General features: G+C 41.3%; 1 protein-coding gene across 1 annotated transcript in view; it reads right to left on the bottom strand.

The window, feature by feature from the left end:
• The window catches only part of ADAMTS9 (ADAM metallopeptidase with thrombospondin type 1 motif 9), a 1221593-nt gene that overhangs the window by 1119767 nt on the left and 75953 nt on the right, over positions 1–25873 (bottom strand). Inside the window, exon 3 of the mRNA XM_069643707.1 lies at positions 23149–23311. Coding sequence (XP_069499808.1) covers positions 23149–23311 — 163 coding nt within the window. The remainder of the gene's footprint in view (positions 1–23148; positions 23312–25873) is intronic.

Here is a 25873-nt window from a genome sequence, read left to right as displayed (position 1 = left end):
GATGCAGACATCCCTACACATTGGATATAGTTAGGCGTGAGGGCAAGTATAGATTTTGTATACAGACACACATTTGATTTGGACTTCCTGAAACAGACTAAACTTAGTTTTCTTTAGGTGGGGAAACACCTTAGCAAAGGGCAAGTTAGGCCTTACTCCATCCTGCTTTTTGAGTTAGTAAAGGCTTGTGGACCAAACTTGAACCTCTTGTCTGTGTCTGCTTCATGATGCCTTCACAACTGAAGCAAGAAGAGAGAAGGAGAGGAAGTGAGTGGAAGCACAGGGAGAGCGAGGAGCCACAAGGGTAGTAAGAAAGTCAGAGGAGAGATTACGATAAGGCTTGTAGAGTTGGCTAGAGGAGGATAGATACAGCAGTGCATTACTGTGGATAGATTTGTGAACCAGGAGAAGAAATCTAAATCTGGCCCCATTTTGCATCATCAGACATCCAGCCTGGTGACAGTATGAGGATGTAGGTGTGAAGTGAGGGAGTTCAAAGAGAGTTCTGGTAGCGAAGTTAATGAACTTATTGAGAGGACGGAAAGCATAGCTGGGGAGAACAAAGTGGATGCTGGCGCAAGAGTCCAGATTAGAGAAGACAAGAGTGGTTAGGAGATGCTTGGCGGCGTTGAAAGGAAGGAGGAGCCTGATTTTCCTAACATTTAGGAGGTTGAGGCGAGCTGCTGTAACAGATTTTGAGATGAAAGTAGCGAAGGCATGAGACGGGTTGTGGTTGACAACAAGGTTTCTAACTGAAGAAGAGTAAGGGAAGAGTGTCAGGTGAGAACTGGATAGGCAGAGGAAGAGATGTGAGAGAGCTTTTGGCAAGGAGGAAGAGCACCTCTGATTTGGTAGAGTTTAACATAAGAGAGTATGAAGCCATCCAATATTTAATGGCAGAGAGACAGTTTGAAATTTTGATAGAGCAGAGGAGTGTTCAGGAAAAGAGGAGAAGATGTGGGTGTCGTCCACAAAGGTTTGGTACAAGAACCCAAATGAGGAAATCAGTGCCCCAAGAGCAGAGGTGTAGAGTTTACCGACGAGCAGACCCAAGACAGAGTCTTGTGGAACACCAGTAGTTGGAGGAGTGAGTTGAGAGGTGTTGTTGCTCCAGGAGAGAGAGAATAGGTGAGGTGCAAGGTACGATTCAATCCAGGCAAGGGCTTGATTGCGAATCCCAAGAAGAAAGAGAATATTAAGAAGATCAGAATGATCAACAGTGTCAAAGGAAGCAGACAGCTCAAGGAGAATTAGGATAGAGGATAGGTTGTAGTGTTTAGCAGAGGCAATTGTAAGGAAGGCATGGTATTAATCAGTGAAGACAGACTCAAGTGATCACAGTTCAAGGGTGTTTATTGAACTTCAAATGGGTTGGTTGAACACCTATCTGAAGATAAGTCTAAGGATGGGAGCAAGCTATGACCATCAAATAATAATAACGCAGTCCTAGTCAAGTCTCTGTCAAATAAAAAGGCCTATAATAATAAACCTATTACAAATCCTTACTTCCAAATACAAAAGGGTGTGGGACGATGGTGTATGCAATAGCCATCAGAGACAAAGTCTAGATGCTAGGCGTTTACATTAATGCAGCCGTTAATTGACTCTCTCATGTGCAAGGGGTTGTTCATGTAACTCAATACCATCTTAAGGTACTAAGACATGCTAAACCTTTTTTTTCACAAACAAATCATGCCATCTTGGCAAGAGCCACATGCTAAACCTTTTTTGTCACAAACAAATCATGCCATCTTGGCAAGAGCCTTTATCCTGCCTCGGTTAGATTACTGCAACACCCTACTTTTAGGGGCAAACTCCAGCTTTATTGAAGAACTGCAGATCGTACAGAATGACATGGTCCGAGTTGTTTATGACATTCCTAGGAGAGACTACATCTCAGGGGCCAGGAAGGAGTTACACTGGCTCCCTGTGGGGGCTAGGGTTCAGTTTAAGGCCATTAGCCTGGCTCACAAATGCACACATGGTAATGCACCCAAATACCTGAAGAAACATACAACCATCTACAATCCCTCAAGATCACTTCACACCAGCACAAGTGGTCAGCTTACCGTCTCTAGAGCAAAAAGAAGCAGATGTCTGGGGAGATCTTTTCCCATGCTAGTGGCTCATATGTGGAATTCCCTTCCTATGCCACTGAGGCTAGAAACCAGCTGGACACTTTTTAGAAAAACTTCGAAAACTCACACATTTTGAAAATTTCCTTGGTAACTCCCTTCCTTTTTTCCATTGTCCCGGCTTCTAAGTCTTGCCGTGTCAGTGTAGCACCCTGAGTCCCTCTGGCGCGCTATAAATAAATAAATAAATAAATAAATAAATAAATAAAAAGGAATACAGTTCAAAGCACAGACATCAGGGCCTTCTGCCAAAGCCTCTTTTCCAATTGCAGTCTCTTACTGCAGAGGGTCTGTCATAACAAACAAAGTGTCTCAAAGTTCCATTCCCATTAGGACTTTTACATCCACAAATTCTCATTTTGACTCTTCATCGTAGGCCCCCCTCTTCAGACTGAGACCTCCTTTTATCACAATGTTCACACTTGGTCTCCCTCGTTCGGGTTCGGACCATGGATCTTCCTTGTTGTGTCTCAGATCCTCTTGATAGCTCAATATTTACATTTGGTCTCCCTCGTTCGGGCTCCGACCATGGACCTCCGTTGTTCGGGCCCAGATCCTCTTTTTTCCAAAATCGAAGACTTTTGAATGTGCGATGGGTTTTGCTTAAACCGTTGCAGTACCACTTTGATTCACTTAACTCGATTGTTTTCATCAATCTTCTACTTTCATGTCTCTTGGCGGGATACCTTAAAAAGACCTTAGTTTGAGCACATTCACTGTACCGGACCACTCTGTCAATGGTATTGTATCTTTCCTACTTAAGTTCAAACATTCATCAGCAGTTTAGCTTTACTAGCGTCTTTCATCAAACGCATTCAACAATATTAATTCCAGCGCTCATTATACAATGTTGCTGCTTGCAACCTTGACTTCAACACAGACCGGTCTTGCATCTGTCTCCCCAACTCACCGGCTGTGTTGATCTTTCTTGCACTTCTTTGATCTTGGAGCCAAGGACGATACCACGGTGGCTGCTGCACCTCCTCCTTCCCACCTTGCTCAGTTACACGGGAGGGCCTTCAGTATCTCAGACACACAATGCAGGATTCTTTAGTCTGGTTTTCTGGCCTTAAGCTTTCTGCCTCAAAGGTTTCTTGAAAGTAACCACATCTGGTCGAAATTGTCAAGGGTAACTCCCTACTTACGAATGCTTCAGGGCTTGCCGTCTTTTTCCCCTTGTTCTGCTGCCAACTTAAAACTGCTGTTCCTTTGTGTGCTTTGCCTCACTCAGAGTGTGCTCTCGTGCTCTGCCTTTTATCCGTGTGGGGAAGTTTAAAGAAAGTCAGGTGTTAATGATTGACAGTAATTGCCTGAGTGGGGCTAAGGTTCCCTTATATCCTACCTGGTATGATGGGGTAAAGGGATGCTATGTCTAGCCATCCAGTGTCTTACTCCCACTCCGCAAACACCCCTCACCCAGGTGATCCTCCCACATTGGTCCACCCCCAGGGGCTGGATCCAAAGGCGATGGATGTGCCCTGGCCACCTGAGAGAGAGATCCAGGGGGACTAGCTGGCGAGACACCTTCTGGTATGTCACACATTTAAGTTGCACACATTCATGAGAGCAGTTTCTGGGGAGTGACTGGAGCAGAAACCTGCTTGTAGAGGATCTTGAAGGTTGTGGATGTCTAAGAAATTGGTAAACTGGATCAACATAAGGAGAGACACAGGGTGAAAGTTAGCAAGTAGGTCCAGTTCAGTCCCTTGGTTTTTTTAATAGAGGGATGACCATGGCTGCCTTGAAAACAGGGAAAGCAAGCTGAGTTGAAGTACAGGTTGAAGAGTTCAGTGAGATGAGAGGCCACTAACGGGGGAATAGGCTTGACTGGCTGAAGAGCAAGAGGGTCTGATGGGGCACAAGAGGGTTAGCCTTCATCAGTAGTGATGGCACTTCATCGGTATTAGTGGGACATAGAGGCAGACGATGAAGGCAGAGTGGTAGAGTAAGCAGAGCATAAATGTAGGAGGAGGGAGTGTGAGGAAGGTCAGGCGAGAGTTTCTAATTTTTTAAGTTTTTGTAGCAAAGTATTCAGCTAGGTCATTAGATGTGAGAATGGAGTTGATCGTCATAGACATAGGAGTAGTGAGTTTAGGGTGCCCTGTAGCCAACAAGGATCTTTGGAGTGAGAGTCATTGATGTTTAGGAAAATTGCCTTTACGCTCTATCAAGAGTGGACTTCAGATATTTCAGGCTAGAGACGTAGAGTTGCTAGTCCTCATGCGAGTGGGTATACCTCAATTTGCGCAGCAGCCGATGCAGGTCTGTGTGGAGAGAGTGAATTAATTGGGTCACCCATGGATGAGGATGCGGAGACTAGGGATGAAAGTAAGCAGTGGGAAGTGTGAGAAGAATGAGTCATATAGTACGGGTTAGAAGCTGGAGAAGGAAGTCTTGGTGGAAGAGGCATTGGGTGTGAGGGAGGAGAGGGAGAACTGTAGGTCGAGAGAAAGGGGGGAATGGCAGAAGGTTTACATTTCCTTTTATTAATAGCTGAAGCAAGTGGTGAGGAAAGGTCAGAGGGTGGAAATGAGATGGTGGTGGAAACAACTGAGTGATCAGATATGGATTGTGTGACAGTAGTATTAGTGGCTCAGAAAGAGGTGAAGAGGAGATCCAAAGAGTTGCCCCTGTGTGGGTAGGTAGTTTATAGCTAGAGCGGAGAACGTGTTCACCAAGAAAAGACTGAAGTTCTGATTTCTGAGAATTGGTTGGAGAGGGCAGGTTAAAGTCACATAAGAGAATGGGGTGATGTTTAGTGGAAAGAGAATGAAGAAGTTGCCCAAGATCATCAAAGAATGGTCCAGTGGGACCAGGAGGGCGATAGATGGAAATGATGGGAACCGAGTGAGGCAGTGCAATTATAGAGATGGTAAATTCAAAAGAAGTAGGAGAGGACTTGGCATTGGAGCTTTGTGAGGCATTGCGGTGGAAAGAGAGTAGGTGTCCAACGCCTCCACCTCTGCCAGTCGAGGAGAGTGAATGAAGGATAGTCTGGAGTCATGTAGGGCAGCCAGAGTGGCAGTGTCCGGTGCAGAAATCCATGTTTCAGTGATAGCAAGAAGGTTTAGAGGAGGAGAGTTGAAGTGAAAGTAGTCTGTGATAAAGGACGTTTTGTTGCATACAGACTAAGCATTCCAGAGTGCAATGTTCAGTTAATGATGTAAGGCAGAGTAGAGAAGTTGAGTTTCAGAGGAAGAGAGGCAAGGTGGCTAGGTGTTAGCCCATCAGCTTTGCTCAGTGGAAGGAGTTGAAAGAGAGATGGAGTTTCAGAGAAACCGGAGGAGCTGGAGTTAATGCATTATAGGTCAGTAGCACAATGTGGGGAGACAGTACAGTAATTAGGAAGCTTGGGGTACTTGGGGTACTCAAATGGGGTACTTGGGGTACTGAAACGTGCAACAGGGAAAAAGGCAAAAGCAAAGGCTCATAGGTTAAGAGACAAAGTGCCTGGCCAATGGCTGGTTTCACCCTTCACTGATCCGCCCTTCACTGGTACGCCCCTGGATGGATGCCCCTAGGAAATTCCAAAGGGATAACACATGCTCTTGTCACGAGGGGCTGACACTGAGAATAACTGACAAGGGGGTGAAAGCAAGCGACAAGACATACAGCCAGAGAGGCCACATCTCACACTAGGTGCTGGTCCAGCAGGTGGTGAAAGCAACTAAAGAGAGATACTTCCAGAGAAGGCAATTAGTCCACAAGGGGCTGATCCAGAGAACTCTGAGCTGAAGTTTAGGAACTTTGTGAAATTTCTTTTTGTTTTTGAACCTTGGAGACTTTGTGAACTTGGTGAGGTTTCAAAGACAATTTTCTCAAGATCTTGAGTGAATCTCTATAAGAGAGAGAGAGAGAAGGACTCAATTGACTTATTGTTCTTGAACTATACCAACAGGCTCTGTCCTGAGACAAATGGAGACAACCAAAGATACCTTGGGTAGGGATCAGATATCAGCCACCTGAAGCCAAAGTATAGTTGGAGTTAACTTACGTAGGCCATGTTATATTGGTGTGTTTTAGTGGTAGGGTGAGCATAGGATAGACTCGTTTTTAGATAGAGGATGGAATTTTTGTGAGACATCCTGACGAGCACCTGTTTGTTATTTTTTCAAGCTAGGGAACTTTTTTGATCAGAGCTATAGGTTAGTGGAGGTTTCCCGTTTCTTAATAAAGTCTGTTGAAGCATGTCCTCTTGTCCATCTTCTATGTAGGACCTCTCAAAAATAACTTTTAGATTTGTGGAAAGTCTATGAAGAATTAACATATATGAAAGAAAACAATTCAACTTATGTTACCCTAAACAGCAAAGAACACAAGCTTCAACTTAGATGAAGATCTTTCTAATGACAATGTTGCTCCATTTTAAAAGATGTGTTTTAATAACACTGATATGTTTCTGAGTCCTATACCATTCTCCAACTTCACTCTTGTGAAATAATGGGTGCTACTACTGAACTGTATATATCAAAGAAGCTCTTCAAGTATTTAAGAAAATAACTTAGAAGAAACAGCTTTCCCACAGCTCATTCCAAATGGCAGTGGAGAAAGATACAATGATAGACCATGCTGTGTAAGTTTAATGTACTCTGCTGACCCACATTTGCCTCTAAACAATAAATAAACGTTTCAGTTACTGAGCGAGCAACATCCTGCTATGGAGCAGTGCACACTTAAATACTGGTAAGTGTTTCAGAAACAGGACTGTTTCTACATTAGTTCAACAAGTTGACACTACAGATCAGGAGGGTATCAGGAAGGTGCATAAGAAATACAGTAGTTATTATGTATGATGATGGTACATTTACAGATGTTACTTAGAACTCAGTTTCATGCTACATGCGTAACCTAGCATCTTCAAAATGGTTTTAACACTAATTTGCTCTGAATATGCTCGAAAAAACCCAGAGTTCTTACAAAGAGTTAACAGCCATTTCCAAACATAGATGCTGTTACTCCTTATGAACTAATACATTTGGTCGATTCCTCTAGGCATTCTCATCATAAATTTTTACAATGTTACATTTAATTTAAAATTCTGCATCTCTGCCCTTTGGTCATAAAACACATTACTTTCTTTATTTATTTACATGGTTTGGTAACTAGAAAGACCTTTTAATTACATGAAAACATTTTTTATATACACATTCATTACAAGAGAACACATCAATTGATATCATACATGTTCAGTACAAAACATTTTTAAAATGCCAGTCCCTAAAAGTATCCCAAAATTGTGTTATATTCTAAAAACAATTTATCTACACATTCATTAAAAAAGCCTTTACAACATGCTATAACCATCAGTTCATCACAACTGTGTGAGGTAGATCAGATAAGTTAGTGTTTGTTTATACAGTTAACCTATGTGTTTTTATTTATTTATTATCAGTTATATCAGTTTAGCCACTCTGTTCCAGATATATTAGGCTCCCCCTGTTATCAGCAAGGAAATGGCAGAGTATATCACAGCCTATAATTGGTCTTGGGAGATAGATGTTAGGTATTTTATCAGAGTTGAGTAACCTTTTAAATAAAAACATTTCAACTTAGGGCAGCCCGTTAATATATGTATAGTGGTTTCCAGGCTAGTTAGCAGAATCTGCATTTTCTATCTTTAACTGGGATACCTTCCCAGACTTCAGTATATTCAGAACATGGAATTATGTTAAAACGGAGCCTATTTCTAAAGCGCTTAAGGTCATAACTGCTATGTTTCAAAAGATAATCACATGTGCTCCCTATACTAAAACCCTGGTTGGCATACTCTATATTACTTTTTGGTGCTCAGCGAGTTCACATTCTGTGATATATCCCAGTTTTGGGCTTGTGTGCTTAATTTAATGTAGAATATGCCCAGCAGCTCCCGGTTCTCACACAGTGGCTCCAAACAGAGGCACTCTAGCAGTTTTTCTGAATCTATGTGATCACTGCACCGCCCATATTGTCGACACTCAAATTGCTATCTCACGTTAAGGCGCGATGATCACATAGATCACTGTGCCCTGCATCCCAATAACTGCCTCACCCCTATACACGTACTTTTTCGCCGGCACACCGTGAAGTGTGCAGCTGTCTCTCCTTCGACACTGCGGCGTCAGTTCTCGCCCACTAACAGGGGTCCTTTTTTTTTTACTTTTGTTTTCTTTATTGTCCCCTGCTACTATCTAATGGAAGCAGGGGACACCCCTGCAACCCTCGACCCCCAATACACTGACAAATAGGAGCAGGGGACACCCATGTAACCCTCGCTCCCATTAGTTGGTGTAGTGGGGGTCGGCATATTATTACTGTGCAAAGGTGCAGTAATTAACATGTCACAATTTTCAGGGGCGACATTTTTGTATTATTTTGTTTTTCTGATGCTGTAATTCAGTTTTTCAGCAGTAGATTATTATTTCTTATTTTACTGTCTATCTCTATCAAACCCATCATCCTTTCTTCTTTGGGGTCTGCATTGTAAGCTTAATATATAATTTGCACCGTTGAACCTGCCAGAGGACCCTTAATGATGTGAGTCCTAAAGTCAATTTGTGTATATAAGCAAAATTTGGCACGTACTAACCCCACTATCTAGCCCCATATCAGGTTTGTTGAATTGTAGACAAATGTCAGTTACCTTGTTTAATGTTACCTTGTTTAATGTGGAAAGTGCACAAGAAAATGTTTTTTAGTTTTGTAATCTTGAACTAATGTATGAATACATTTTGTTTCATTATATCTTAAAACCCTGCTTGGCTTGACACATGTGTTGAGACTGATTGAGCATACAACACAAAGTGTAGAATGCGGCTGGCTGATACGGCGGACTTAGAGAGAGGTAGTTAGGCTCACCCTGCATTTCCTATCACTGTACTTTCCCACCCGAAGCCTAACCCCCTTCACCAAAAAAGGGGAATTACCCAATTGAATCCCCTATCTGTAGGTAACCCTCTAGCGAATGACAATGGCTACTAGCAAGAAACTGTTTAGCAGTGTTCCATTTCCTTTGTATCTTTTTTGTGCATACTTCTTCGTACTGTTTGCGAGGTTTGCAAAAATGGCCAAGCCTATGTATACATATGGGTGAACAGTCTCAAGTTCTGTCCCACTTAGTTCCCACTTAAACTTTGGTTTGCTACCTCGTAGTGCTTCAATTACCACCACCTTTATTTTCATCAAAAGTATCTCCATGTTATTTTCTATGGCGTAAGTATGCTGTGCTTTAATTGATCTTTGCAAACCTATTGGAGTACTGTCCAGGACCACAGTGTCATCTGCATAGGCAATCCATTTTATTTATTACCTTCCTAAGACAGTGGGAAGCCACATATATCAGCAATGTATAAATTAAACAGTACTGGTGCTAATACACAACCTTCTCTAAGGCCAATGTTTGTCTTTATGGCCCTAGTTTCACTTCCCTCTTTGTCCAATCAGATTGTCACTGTGGTCCTGGTATACATTGCCATTACAAAGTACAATAGTAGTGGGCACATTCCCCAGTTCACTAATTCTGTCCATAACTGTGATCAAAAGCAGACGAGTTGTTCACATAACATTGTTTTAACTTCTTCCCCTTACTAGCTTTAACCCCAGATACTAATATATTATCCAATGTCCCCATACCGGTTCCGAACCCTGTTGGTTGTCTTGACAGTAAGCCATTTTGTGCAGCCCGAGCTTTTATTTGTGTTGCAAATATTTTCGAGCAGACATCTGTCATAGCCAGCATTCGGTATTTTGAAGGGAGATTCAGTGATCCCTTTTTGTAAACTGGGATGAATATTACTTCACGCCAGCTTTCAGGGACATTGGCATCCTGCCATATTGTAATAAACATTCTAAGAATTATTGGGGCCCAGCTTATTGGGTCTTGCTTTATTACAACATAGGATAAGCCATCTGGACTGGGGGTCTTTGAGGCCTTTAAACTGGAGATAACATTCACTATGCCATCTAGGTCAAATGGGAATTCATATCGATAGTTAAGCCCAATATATTCTTCCATCATATTTACCTTTGTTAGACAGTGGTATAATTTGCTAATGTGACTCATCCATACTGTCGCCGCTGTGGGGTTCACCATCATAAGGTCTTTTTCTGACACAAATTGACGATATAGGTACAGAAATGTCCTATCCTTAGCTCTAAACATGTTAAACATTAACTTCCAATTACCATTCTTAACGTCTTGCTTGTAGGATCTGAACCAGTTTTTGTATTTTGTTATTAATTATGTTATCATTTGTGTTTTTTCGAGCATGTTCAGATGTGCAGTTCTTTTTGTTCTATGAAGCTCTCCTTTGTACAATTTCTTCCCCTTCCTAATAGTTATGTCATATACGTTCTGGTGAGTCTTCCCATTTGTCATTGGTGTAGCTGATTTCATGGCCTGAGCTAGAACTTCTCCCAGTGGTGTCACTATTTCCAAGGTTCCCATTTGATTCAGATCATGAATTATCGTAGGGCATATGGTTAGTAACTGATTATACCTGAATATATTGGGATCAGACCATCGTAACCTTTTCCCTCCTGTTGTTAACTGGATATTCTGGGAACGGTTTACTTTATTATTATTTATTCTACCTTTGAACTCGAGCTAAAGTATTCTGTAATCACTTAGTGATGTCTGAATGTGAGTTAACTGTTGGATCCATTTCAGCAATATGACGTTTGGAAAAATATAGTCCACTCTGGTGGAGGCCCTCCCATTAGACCACGTGTCCCAGCCTTTATTACCTTTGGGGTTTATGGGGTTCAGATAGTCAAATCCCATTCCCTATAAACACTCCAACCATTTTTTTCCGTTCTCTGTTTGTATTTTTCCCTTTGGTAATTTATTGTGTATTTTGTATATATCGACTAGTTGGTCGTCATTATCCACTCCATCTATGGTCACTTGATGACAATATGCATTCAGGTCCCCTTCTAGTAAGATTCCCACCTTCGGGTAGTCACAAGAACAATGCTCAAGTGTGCCTTCAACATATTTCAACATTCTTTTAGTATTCAGTCCTCCAGGGGGGTCATAGGCATTGATGATTCATAATATGCCCATGAGCTCTATGCCATTGACACTTGCACTCAAGGAGTAAGGGTAAAAGCCAGATTGCTGTATAATGCATTTCCTTTCCATTTTCCATATTCCTATTTTCAGAACTAGGCTCAGCAATACTAGTTTAGGCATTTAGCACACGCCTTTCACTTTGGAAGCCATCTTTTGTTCCCTTAATCACATTTGTTGACCTCTTCTTTGTAGGTTTATTTTCCTCACCAACACATTTCCTACTCACAATAATGTTGTAGCCTATGTTCAATAATGGTGCTGTAGAGACAGCTATTAATTCAGGTATTATTGGGGACACAAATTCTACTATGGCCCAGTTGTCATGGCCATATAGAGCTGGTAATTCCACTGAGTCAATCTCAGAGGTGGTAATCCTAGACAGACGAGTAACATAGTGTAATAAATTCAAAACCATTTGTCTGTTTAGAAAGGGGGCTTTCACTCGGATATATTTCTATAATTGTTATCGTTTTTCCCAACTGAAAGCTTTTGATCGTTTTCCAAACTTCTTCTTGATAATAAGTCTTGGTCTTGAGCTTTCTTCATCAGCTGTGTATTTGATGCTTGATGTTCAGTCACTATTGAGTGTAATTCTTGTTCCTGATTCAATTCCACAATGTCACCACTTCTCTTCTGTGCGATACTTGATATCTGTGTATTTATGTAGTACTCACTTTTCTCCTCATCACTGTCTCTCGTTGCTCATCTTTGCGTGCTGTTGTTAGTGTTTGTTTGACCGTTTTTAGTTATCTAGTCATTTCTCTGTACCTCTCTGTTCTTATTCCAGTCTATTGTGTTTCCTTCTTTAGCCACATCTTCCTCCTCTTGTCCTGTAGATAGTATTTCCACTCTTTTTTGGTGATTTATTGGCTTGGTTGTTTTTAGCCATTGATCTGGAGGTCCTTGCTTATCAGTGGTGATATTGGGTCCTCTGTTTTTATTACCCTGTTTAGACAGTTTCAAATAAATTTCAATTTGATGATGATATAGGTTATGTCACTAGTGTTTAATGTTGCCAGGGAACTCCCATTTTTTGCTGTTTTCTTAGGTCCCCCTTTCTGCAATTTGATCTTATTTAGCCATTTCCTATAGTTTCATCTTCTACGAGATCTTTTTTGTGCCCCATAGTTCGGTTTATTTTTAGTCTTTCATGGCCATTGGGGTCTTAGACAGAACACTTTGATTTACGCCGTTATTCACAGGTGTACTGATTTCATTTACTACCTGTTCCAATTCTAGTTTGTTTGTAGAGTCGTGTTCATCCATTTCTGCTCTTTTGGGTACACTCGCACTGGGGTCATCATTCAATAGCATTATGTCCACTATTTTTGCCACAGTCATACTGAGATCCCAATGATCTTTCATTAGGGATGAGCATAACCCAAATACTGCCTCCAAAGTTGCAGATAGTAGCAGTATTGAGCCTGGTGACAAGATTTGTTAGGTCATATGACTGAAAGGATGAATATGACAAAGTAGCATTATAGAGAATGAGAAGTCAGCTACTTCAGCTTTTGTTCAAGATATGGTGATGAAGATGGGTTTATTCCAATCAAGTTCTCGCAGCGCTCATTGGTGATACTCTTCCGTTTAGGCAAGGATGATGGTATACCTATGGAGTCACACCTATATTCGGAGCACAATTTAGTAGTGAATTATTGTCCACCTCCATACAGTTGTTCACAGACTGTTTTATGATTCCATTATCTCTACTCTGGCACAGACTTTCATTATTACCGTCTAGTCTTGCAGTAAACAACCTGCTAATTCTTGTCTGTTCACTTCCCTCCTTACGTCAACTTTTCCAGGGTTCCTTAGAACCTTCTGGTCTGTTGTTTTTAGCTTGTGCTATAGCCACAAGTAAGGTGGTGGGAGAGTCTGCTGGTAGGTTGTTGCGTTTCTTCCTTTTGTTTTTGCATAGGAACGCAGTTAGGGTTGCATAGTTACTGTCTATTGCAATATGGTGTTCATTTGCACTATTATAAGTTCTTAGTCTTAGTAGTCACAAGTTATTGTTGCTTATTTCTGCCATCTACACGATTGCCACCTAGTACACTATTGTCAGAGTAGCGCTTTCGGCTACAAGTTCTCTGGTCTGCTGAGATTTAAAACTAAAGCACTCTGTCTCTCTCTTGTGTGCCCCAAATCACTTCCCCATGCACAAATGCTGCTCTGGCAAATCCCCTTGTGTAGGGCTTATGCAATAAACAACCCGTTTATTGCAGGGTGCAGTTTGCGCTCACTGCTGGTTACAGGTCATCACAAAAAGAAGGGGGAAGGTTCAGGGTTGCTGCTGTTAATAAACTGAGTGCACTACTCTGCACAGATAATGCTGTCTCTGCAGCGCGCCTACTTCAGCCCCCAAGATCATCCAAGGCTTACTTGGTCGAAATTGTCACTGGAGGGTATCTCCAATGCCCCAGGCTGTCATGTCTTAAACACATTACTTTGAAAAACAGAATACTAAGCAAGAGGTGCTTCTCATATTCACATGGTATTCTGGATTGAAGGAGCACCACGATTCAGTGAGGACAATGAAGGGACAGTGATACATTTTTTTAGGGAAGTATATAAAACTTTTGCAATGCAAGTAATAATCCAGATGCATATAATAAAGTACAAATTTACCAGGAAAAGGTAGCTCTTACTATAAAATAGCTTTGACAAACAAACAGACGTTTAACAAAAAGGTAAAACGTCATTTTGGATTCCCAAGAAAACAATTAGACAGCACTGTAAAAAAGGATAGACTCTCTGTAATTAGGCACCAACTAAAATGCAAAACTACTAAATGCTCCTATGAATTAAACAGCAACTCCTAATCCCTAAACATCTATTCTCCTATTATTTTTAGTTAGTGGAATGCAAATACATATATTCCGTTGTTATGCTGCCAACTCAATGGCCGTTCGTCTGTAAATCACTACTTAACAAAAGCAGACAAATGTTACAAAAAAAACCTCTGAGATTATATTTCAAATGATTAGCAATCTAAATCAGTTTGTACGAAAAACAGATTCCCACTGTGAGTGGGTTACATATAAATCACCAGATGGATTAACTCCTACTAACTTCTATGGAAAAGATTTTGACAAATGGATCAGTTTTACGATCTCCTGAAAGTAAAAAGTGAGTATTGAAACCATACGATTAGATTGAAATGTTTGCAAACAATGACCCAAACAGTAAAGAAATTGTCAAAAAGGTTTATACAAAAAAAGGGCAAACATGGTTGTCCTGTCAAACATTGTAAACCTAGCCTTATTAGCCATAACCAATTATCATGCAACAATGAAGAGAAAAAAACAATACATGTAGGTCTTCTCCAATTGGTTTTACCATGGTTTCAAGAATCTGAAAAATCTGAATATGAAGCAGTTAGAAAGAATCCTTCAATACTGTAAATGACTTCTTCAATGCCCACAATTTCAAATATGCAATGATGTATTTCAACTAGAAAATAAAAATCATCAAAACAGAACTGAACAAATAGATCCCAGAATGTATGACTGAACAACATTCTAATAAATCATCACCTCCGGGTGATCCCATACTGCACAATGTACTTGCTGCAATGATTCAGGGAAATATGGAGGAACAAAGACTGCAATCATTAATATGTAAATTAAACTTAGAACAAAAGGCATTTTCACAACATTAATGTGATATAGATCATGGTTTTTGCATGAGCAAAGTGCATGCCATTGTAAAAATGACAAACTTAGGCAATTGTAGATTAATAGTGAGGCTGGTCCAGGTAAAGGCTACTTGAAATCTCAGCTTTTATTTGCAAAACATATAATAATATATTTACTATTGTTGTCACAGCACTAACAGCTGCATACAACATTATCACAAAAACATAAAATTGTTTTGTTCATGTTACCAGTTGAGCGTAGTAAAACTGTAATGTATTTATGTGTGTATGCTGAAGCAGCACACTACAATTGACAAAATCATAACTTAATGAAAGCCCTCATCATTGGTGAGGTACGGTTTCCAATGGCCCCGATTCACAGAGCGTTTTCCAATGGGGTTTTGCCTTTATAAAACACTTCCATGAATTAGGCCCATAATGCATAAATTCAATTTCTTCAAATTTCAGAATGTATTATTTGTAGATCTCTTGCAACTGACTCCTATAAACAATAACCCAAAACCTCAAGACTATGCTAAAATGATGTGCAGTATTGGGAAAGTCAACTTGTGGCGTTATTTCACTTATTTTGATTTGCAAAATATATGCAAATGTAAGGATTAACAAGATGGTAAAATACGTTTTAAAAAGATCAAAGTAGGACAAATTATCAACATTGCAGTTGATATTTAAAATACAAGACTCATCCCAAATGTATATGGTCCCAGAACAAAAGTATATAATAAACTTCTTGAAGAAGGTAACATAGCTTTATGACTAAGGTCCATGTTAAGGCACTGTGACCAATTCAACAATGTAATGCTAACTAAAGAGAAACAACTGTTACTTCTAATTCAAGCAGTAAAGAAATCCAACAATGCTGTTTAACTAGTAAAATGGAAGAACAAACGCAAAAAAGATTGCAAAGATTTAGAATCCACTGTGACAAGAACAGCAGAAGTAGACAACACTCTACATGTGTGCATACAAGCAGAGGTCATATTTCACAGAACGTTTGGACAGACAGAGTGATTGTATGTGCTGAATTTTACAGCAGATACCATCACAGAACATTTTGTATTAAATAATATTATAGATTGCAGTCTTTATATACCGCTCACTAACTCTAATTGACTTCCCCAAAATAACCAGGGCCCAAGAGAAAAAAGCCATGTCCCAAAAAAAACATATGAGTAATATAACAGGTAATAAAATCACAATGACTGAATACAAATCTACTCCACCAAAAAAAGGTACCATCAAAAACAACTCCCATACATAATAGTCCACCAGCTTTCTTAGATGACACAGGAGCAAATGTTTAGGTTGAGGTTGCATTACATTTACTCTTACAAATAATACCTTTAAAGCAACAGATGGAAATACATTCAATGCATCACATAAATGTGGCTGTAAACAGAATTTGAAATTAAATTAACCTAAACCGATCTCAGGCACATTCTTCAAATTGTCTACTTATGCCTTGATCATGAATTAAACTAATATTTACAAACAAGGATCAACAAGATGGTTATGTACTGTTAATGGTGATTTTACAAACAATACGACTTCCCACAATTCATATAAACAACTTAAATGGGGTATGCACATAAGTATATGAACATACTTCTTGTAATTTCTTACTAAAGAAAATAATGAAAATGGTAGTAAACCATATCTCCTACTTTTAAAAGCTGCTTGTGGTGACAAAGGTTCACTAAGTACTATTTCATTAAAGCAAACCATAAATATATCAAATCATGCCGATTTCTTTATGTGATTGTGTTACAGTCTAACTACAAATATTAATAACAAATTACACACATAATCTCGTTTCAATCTCTGGAACAAACAACTTCAAACACGCAACCACATGCAGTTGCCACCATGGCTGTTCCACAAACAGTGGTCATTAAATTGTATACACAAGGAAACGTTCTGCCTGCTATGAATGCAATGATGAGTACATAATCATTAATGAAAGATTCCCAGGGAATGATGCAAACATGATGTTACTTAGAAGGGCCATTTACAAAGTTGGACGGTATTAAAAAAGTAATAATAATAATGAAAATGTGTGATGACCACAATGATAAACTATCACATGTCTTATGCTAGGTATTAAGATGTGCAAATAGTGTACAAAACAAAATGCCAAAACATACACATCACGTACAAAAACCAAATTGACCATCCCTATTAAGAGGGAGACTTAAACGTGGCCCTCGCTGCACTCATCCCACTCTCAGTACGGAGACTGAGAAGCGAGAGATGTACATCGCTTCTGGGCTTTTCCTCCCCATAGTGTATCTATTGCAGGTGTGAGAAGCACTACTGACTCAGACAACCGTTCAGACCATACCCCGATGACAGTGTTGTAGAGATACAGTTGCCGTCAATTGAACAAGTTGACTGACTGCAACCTTGAAGAACACTGATAATGTCACAACTGACACCATGACGTAGATGCACTAGACATGAAGCACATATGCATCCCTGCATGAAGATATGCAGACATTTAGCTTTGTTGCTGGTAGACACAAAGAAAATGCTTATGACTCACATAGAGGACTGAAACATGTATACCTTTTTGCTACGCGTAAAGCGCAAGATGCACACGAGTACATATGAACTGCTTGCTGACACTTAAATGCAACTAATATGGGTGGTCATGCAAACAGAGATAGAAGCCACAGGGACATTGGAGTGAATGGGGAAGCAGAAAGAAATTGAGAACACAGAGAAAAGCTGGCAGGTTGATCCTGCTGAAGAATGCAGACCGGGGTTCCAGCATGGCCACCGTGCACAGCCTTGCCAAGGACACAGAGAGAAGGAAGATTTCAAATTAGCAGAAGAGACAGGACACCTGAAGCGAACACAAGCCAAAGGAGGATGCGTTTTTGACAGGGAGGGGCAGCAACTGGGTGGAATGACCATAGGGATTACAACAATATGGGCAGTCAATGGGTGAGCAAATAACCAAACAACGCTTACAAACTATGTTTCCCCCCTCATATGCCATTTCTCCCTATATGTACTCTAATGCAATCATTTTGGCTTATAGGCAGCACAAGTGCTACCTAACAGCCCAAACTAAAAATAGAACATCAGCACAGTTGTCACTTTACAAGGTAGACATACATAAACATACACACAATACAGCCTAAAAATCACAGTACATTGGCATGTATTATACATTTTATATTAAATAAACGCAAAAAGTTCTCCTAAAACCACATCTTATAATAAAATAACTATCACACATACACCCACAATCACACCTTAGAATAAAGGACCTCATAGCATACACTCACAATCACAACTCATGCCAAATTACCTAAAACATACAACCATATAAACGTCTTCTATTAAATTACCTCAAACCGTACAGCTACAATCAAACATTATATTACATTAACAACAATATTAGAAATAGAGGTCTACGAAAGGTTTCAGCAATGTAGGTTTTATTGTTAGGTTTATTTTGTGTTTGTTTACTAATGTTGGTTTTGGAGTTAATTATATGTTGTGCCTCAAGAAGAAAACATTTTTACCACAGACCAATTTTTCAAACAAAGACCTTCTTGTTACCAAAATGCATTTTTGGGAATGCCATTCATCTAGTGATCAATGATCAAAATAAAAAAATAATATATATGGTTGTTAAAGGTTTGGATAATGTACTTTGCTCAGTAAGGCAAATGCAATGTTCGAACTACGACTGCAATATATACTGAACGTAACTTAAATGAAGATTGTAATCTGTCCCACTTTAAAATTGTACAATGTTACCACAATTAAAATAATTTATTTTTTACTAGCTGCTTTTTGTCAATACCACACCAATGTGTCTATCGAAATATCATTCCCTTTTGGAAAGGGTCACACCCAAATTAACAACAATGATCTCTCACCTGTGAGCACCAGTGAGAAAGACGATTGTGCATTCTGGCAACAGACTGCACAGTCACTAATCATTTTCAATAAATAAATAGAAAATAACAGACACTGGGCCTCATTACGAGTTTGGAGGTAGCCATGGTGCTACTAGCCACAGCGGATGCCTTTGTCAGAGCGGACTACTTTTATCCATTTGGGCACATGTAAAAAGGAGGGAGCAGAATGAACGAAAACAGAAGCTGTGACTAAAGAATGAGTAAAGAATAGAAGACATGCGTAAACTCGGTCTAAAAAGGAGGTGAATAGAGATTTGGGGAAAGCCCTAGTCATTAAAAGGGCAGAGTAACTATGTGTGGCGATCCTAACACAAGAAAACAAAGAAGGTGTAGATTAGAGCCCGAAAAAAGTGAGTGCAGAGAACAATACAGTTGAGTCCCTAAAAAGGGGAAGAAAGGGTGAAGAACCCGCATTAAGAGAATGAGACAGCACGAAAAGCCAGGGGCGAGAAAAAGGACAGAGACCCTAATCCGAGAGACAGAGCGCCCCGAGTTGATGCATAGCAATACAAAGACAGTTAATACCAAACCAAGCAGGATACCTAGACATAGGTCTCCCTTTTGGACACACAAACCCCAATTGTCAACACCACAACTAACTAGATACAAACCAACACACAGAGGAAGTTCCTTTTGATCCTTGCACTGCCTCCGGGCTCCCCTGCACTTAATGATCTGTATCTGCAACCCTAGAGTCCCTTCTCTCTGCACTTTTGAGCCACCCACTGTCTACTCTTGTGAGTTAACTGCACTTCCCCCTTCCACTCCCCCCTGGCACGTCTCCCCTTCCCTCTTCCGCGCACTTGCCCAATCTGATTGACACAACGCCTGGTAAGATCGTTATTTTGTCCTCCCTTTGTTTCCCCCTCCTTGTCTGTGGAGCCTAGAAACACTTGTGTACAGGCACGTTATAAATGCCACATTAGATCATATCATATTATATTATATCTATACCCATAACACACTAGCAAGAAACTTCATTTTTCTACCCACTCCTACGAAACAAACCTTACCCATTTTACTGTAGGGTGAAGCACAAAAGATGATTAATATAGCAGCTGCCAGATCCAATAAATAACCTCAATAATACAGGGTAACACCGAGAAAATGCATGACAAATAAAAATGCATCATGTTTAAGGGTGATTAATGAATAATAACTCGCACTATTAAAGAAGATGGACCCTGTCTGTCTGCTTTGAATCTTCATACGGATAAATTAGAATTGGGAACAAATCCAGGGTGGAGCAGGTACATTGGCAACTGGGTGGCCACTTGTCTTGGTTGGCCTGAACAGTTCGGATTTGGTAACATATGGACTATTCGGTTCTATACACCTTCATTCTAATGAGGTCAAATAGGTGCCTGCTTGAAGCCTTCGTGTCTAGAGAAAAACTTGAAGCTTCGGTCCAGAGAAAAACGACTATATCGCATTTCTAGGGTCTCTGTGGTACAGACTTGCATTAAAAAAAGAACAGCATGTTTCATTAAATTCGAAATCTACATATTGACATATAATACAATGATGTGCCTACATTTTGAAGGCATGATGCATTAATGCTTAATGAGGGAAGGTAACGGTCTTCATTTGGTTCAAATACATAAAAAGGAAGGGAGGGAAGGAGGAAGTCAGAAAGGAAGGTGGGAGGATTGTGAAAGCAACTAGCAACGAAGAAAAGGAGGGTGGAAGGAAAGAAGAGAGGTTGGAGAAAACATGCATTTAAAGAACGGAATTAAACAAAGACAGGACATAGAAAGGTGAGAGAGAGGGGAAGAAGGAAGGGGGAGTGGAGAGAAAACAAAGGCTGGGAAGAAGGGCAAAAGGACGAGGGACAGCAAACGCACATGCTGTTTAAGCGAACGCTCAGTGCAGTACACTGAAGGGTAAGTTTCAACTTCTTCCTACACTTTTATTTTATAACGAAACCATTCCGGAACAGTTTCTTTTTAAAATAAAAGTATAGGAACAGTAAAACCTAATTTAAAAAAGCAGAGGAGCACCGCTCCTAACCGCTCCCGCCCACTTCGACCACTGAAGGAGGTTCAGAGTGCCAGTGACAAAGACATCACAGCCGTGATTGTGTCGGATGGGCCCTAAAGATCGCAGCCCCACTGGACATAATAATGGTCTCTCTGCTCCTAATCCCTGCCTCTCTCAGGGAGTGAAAGCGTATTGTTTCCAGATGGGAGGCATCCAGTGTCTGAAACTGTCAGGTGATTGAAGCTAGCTGGGGAGGGGGTTTAATAGTTGGTTTGAGAAGATGTGTGGTTTACGTCTGTTTAGCAAACAGGTTTTCTCCAGCTCACTGGAGTGTGTATGGTCAGTATCTGGGGGGTGAGGGTGGTTGAGAGAGGAGATGGTAAATGGTTAGTAGGTTGAGGTATTAAGTTATGGATATCCCCAGGGCACAACTATACCATTCATATTTGTTTGGAGCACCCACCTTTGCACAGGCACGGGGAGTGTGATAGCTTCAGAGATTTGTTCAATTATGTTGGGCTTGCCTGGGTGTGGAGAACATAGTACAGAACAGCTGGAATTATAGTGATTACTGTTTGGGGAGTCTGTAATTGCCTCAGGCGGATGCATTTTTCTTGAATACATTGGGGTATGAAGTATGGGGCGTTATATTGTCCAGGTCCTCTCAATCCATTAACTTGGAGGCTTTGGTTTGCAAGAGCCTTTGCACAGTGGCTTGGGTATGGTCTGAAAAAGATCTGATGGGTTTTTCTTGGTACAGCTGGTGTAAGGAATTAGACGCATTAGGTTACCGGGTCCTCTCAAGAGACGAATTTAGGGACTCATGTTTTGAAAGCTTTGCAGAAGTGACTTAGGCATTGTATCTAAAGATGTGACACCCCCAAAAGGGATGATCGACATCTGGCATGTGTTGGTCTGTTTCTATCCCGGAGAGCTGACTATCCAGGCTTTAGCTAGTTCCAAAAGACACGCATCCTGATTTCCTTAGGGATTGTGTTCCATAGTTTGGCTACGAGAATCGCGAAAACTGTTCCTCCGAATGTAGTTTTCTCATAGTGCCATGTGTCTATGCGGAGGTCGGGACTTGATCTCAGAGTTCTTCTTGGCTGTTACTGGGTGAAATTGAAGTGAAAGAAAGAGAAAGAGAGAGAAAGATAGAGACTATATGTGTGTGCATGAGGGGTAGGTGTGCATGTGGGAGCTAACTAGTGAGAGTCAGTGAATATGTGGGTTTGGCTGGGACAGCGGGTAATGTGGATGGTGAGAGTGACATGGGGCAGAAGCATTGGTTGGCACGGGCAGGTTGATAAAAGAGTGATGCAGCCATTTTTGGGTACTGGCAGCATGCATGAACATACGATTTTACAACGGTAATGTTGGCATATATTGGCACAGCAAACATAACAATATTTAAAGACAGTGTTGAAATATATATGGAGCACATCCAGCAGGAACATGTCATTCACATGGCAATGATGGAGCATATTTCTCTCCACTTGCCTGGCACCATGAAAGTGGTGCAGTGCTGGCATATTCTGTTGAATGGCCTCGTGATGTGCTTTGGGAAACACCAGCATGAAAATGTGTTTTACAGTTGCAACACTGCATACATTGGGCAAAGCAATCATGAAAAAGTGATGCCCATGGCATAGCTGCAATATATTGTTGAGCTCTGGGGTGGCAGCAGTAGTGCAGCTGTGCCACATTGTATTGCCAGGCCTCAAAATCTAACTATACGCAGAGCAGAGCATGACAATTTGTTTACAAGGAAATGCTGGTATATAATGGTGTGAATTGGTAGCTTTAGTAATGAGTTTTACAGGACAATGGTAGCCTATATTTTTTAGAGTGGCTTTGTGTCTTTTGTTTGAGCACAACCTGCATGAAAATGTGTTGCAAAATCCTCCTGTACATCGTAGGTGACCTGGAATTTACCTGGAATTTACTGGATGTTTTCAAGTTTTAACACATCGTTTGAAAATATGGCTTTTTCTGACCCACGTTTACTAATTCTACGTAGAGAACACCACCGGCGCTGCAAAATGGATTGGAGTCATACTCTGCCCACATTTGCACCAATCGATGGAAAACATTTACGAACCTCCGTGTACAGATTGTTCAGCGGCCTTAGGGTCATGGTGTACCATTTTTTTCCAAAAATGTTTGCTTTCCTCATTTTACATATTTACACATGAACACACCAAATGAGAATGTAAATACTGGAATGATGAGGGAAATATTACACGTAGGCGGAGCAGGAAGAAGAAATGAAAGTGGGATGGCTCAATATTTTTATAAAAAATAACCGTGGATGAACGGATAACACATAAATGTACATTTTGTAAGGACCGCATATGTTGAAAAGGCAGTACTGCGTTTAGCGCCCATTACCTGCAGTGTCGCAAGTATGCATTCCCTTTTCAGAATCTTTCTGAGGTGCACTCCGCCTATAAATAATATGTGGCTTGTTGTGTTCTTCCTCATAGTGCTGTCCGTCCCTGGACATCAATGGCTCCACAAAATAAGCGTCTTCCTGAGATCTGAATGTGCCTAGCTAAAAAAGAAAGAAAAAAAAAGGTTGCGATGAATCTGGCCTCAAATGCAATAATGGAAGGAAATATAGTACAACAGACATGTCTATATAGTTGCACAGTAGCATTTTAAACTTATCTTCAATTAATGTAGATATATAGACATGCGTTGTCTTATTAAACAATATGCGCAAAATAATGTTCAGAGACTTAACAGCATAGCAGCCACACAAATGCACTTGGGACAAGCGTTCTTTACATGCATGTATAGTTAGTAAATAACGTTGCAGCATAATTACAAACATTGTGTTCATCTTTAAGGCATCCTCTAGCAATAACCCCACATCGGGAGGCATTTTTTCCTCCCCACCACCCCTCCAGCACTATCTGAAATGTCGTCAGGCCTAGTATGATAGTCGCTTGTTTTATCCCTCCCCTCCCTTTCTGCACCCCTCTCCCTCACCTTTTGTTTTTCTCCGGCTCGACCAGAAATGTCGTCAGGCCTAGTACGGTAGTCACCTGTCTGTTTCCATTTCCTTCCCACTCTCCCCCTCCCTTCCCTATCTATGTTTTAGCTCTTGCACTATCTGAAATGTCGTCAGGCCGAGTACGATAGTTAATTTCACATCCTTACTGTTCATGGCCTGTAAGAATGTCATGGGCCTCATTCCGAGTATGGCGGTAAGGGATAGCGGCCACCAGTAACGAGACCGGTGGCGGTAATCCCTTACCACCATACTCCGAGTTCCCTCTGCGCCCTCGCCCTTAACGCCTGCTTTGAGCAGGTGTTAAAGTTGAGGGCGCAAAGGGGCCTCCAAGCCAATAACGGTGACCGTAATGAACGGTCACCGTTATTTGCATCTTCCCCATTCCCATTGAGCCCTATGGGGGCTCATTTGGGAATGGGGCAGAGCCTTGGTGAATGGGGAATTACTGCCCCGCCAACCTTGGAATGGGGCGGTGATTCCGCCATCCACCAAGGCGCTGCCGGTCCGGGTATGGCGTCAACCAAGGCGTTAATAGCGCCATTGGTTAGCGCCGTACTCGGAATGAGGCCCATTGTTTTTTCCCTTGTTCCCACCCTTGCCTTGAAGCGCTTTGAAACACATTGTGTATAGGCGCTATATAAATAAACTATCCTATCATATCATATAGGGCCCGTAACGGCCCAACTGTCCAAGCCTTTATGCCACCTGTATGCCCAGTGACAAGGGGCCGATAACTATTCACACCATGGGTTGTCAAACATGATGCAAACAGTCTTAATACGTTTTAATGGGAGCAGAGTTGCGCTCATCTTGCGCATGGATTATCTCCCATCAAAAATAGAAAAACATGATGGCTGTTACCATGATAAACAGAAAAGTCCCTTTTCGAATTCTATTGTGGCGGTCCAGTGCAGACAGGAAGTAGATAGGAACCGCAACGGGGCCTGCAGGTAAGTAGGGGGTAATTGACAGTGTTAGGATGAGGTGGGAATGACTGGCAGCTGTACCACGCAGCGGAAAAAAAGATGGCTGAACCATGGGAAGGGGCACAGTAGTCTGTTGAGACACTGGGAGACACTGGCAGTTTCCTCTCACGTTTCAGACACTTGATTGGCTGAGTGCTCATCCGGGTGCAAATAAATGATTATGAAACTCAGTAGGTTATCAATATCTAAGGGTTGTGAGAAACCAAAGGGTGTCTCACCCGCTAGTCCTCGGGGGTCTTGTCATCCAGGTGGCCAGAACACGGCCATTGCTTTTGGATCCAGTTCCTGGGGGTGACCAGTGCGGGAGGATCACCTGGGTGAGGGGCCATCGGGGAGTGGGGGTGAGGTGACCGATGGTGAGACACAGTTTTCATTCCCCTCCCTCATACCTGACCCATCCCATTTTTTAAGATTCGGCCATGTCCCAACTCCCCTGCCCCTTTTTACACAAACACTGGGCAGAGGAAGACGGCGACAGAGTAAAGAGGCTTACCTTTACATATCTCATTGGACATGTCTCGCTAATAGAGTCAGGCACTGACTTCAAGTGCATAGATCTGATACCAATTAGCTCTCCTCACACAGATAAAAGGTGGAGCATAGAGACACACTCTGAGCAAGGTGGGACATGAGCAAGAGTAGAACTTCTGGGGCGAAGGCAAACCTACTGGAGCAGAGCGGCAGACCGAGGGATAAGAACAAAGGTTAGAGAACCCCAGGAGTTCCTGCAGGAGGTTATTGCCTCAAAAGACACATGGAGAAGGCCAAGTCCCAGACAAGACAAGACAGTATTGTGTTTCGAGGATGCCAGTGACCTTCCCAGGTGAACAGCTGAGTTGGGCAGGCAAGGCCAAGCCTGTGGTATTAGCCTTGACTCGTAAAATAAGAACTGCAAAAGACAAGAAAGAAAAGCACACAGCCAGTGAGTTGGCAAGTGATATAAAAGACCAGTGTGTGTTAAAGAAAGATTGAAGTGGCAACAGTATATCATACAATTGAAGGCTGCACGCATGTGGATGATACGTGAAGAAAGGCAGACCCGTGATGAACTTTGAATTCCTGATAGCTGTAAAACCAGCAATATTGAATAGCAGAGTGGTCCGGTGAAAGG

The sequence above is a fragment of the Ambystoma mexicanum genome, chromosome 2p, assembly GCF_040938575.1.
Source record: "Ambystoma mexicanum isolate Mex_15411 chromosome 2p, UKY_AmexF1_1, whole genome shotgun sequence".
Classification (NCBI taxonomy): domain Eukaryota; kingdom Metazoa; phylum Chordata; class Amphibia; order Caudata; family Ambystomatidae; genus Ambystoma; species Ambystoma mexicanum.
Note: the sequence above shows the minus strand (reverse complement) of the source record. Positions and strands in the feature narration are given on the sequence as shown.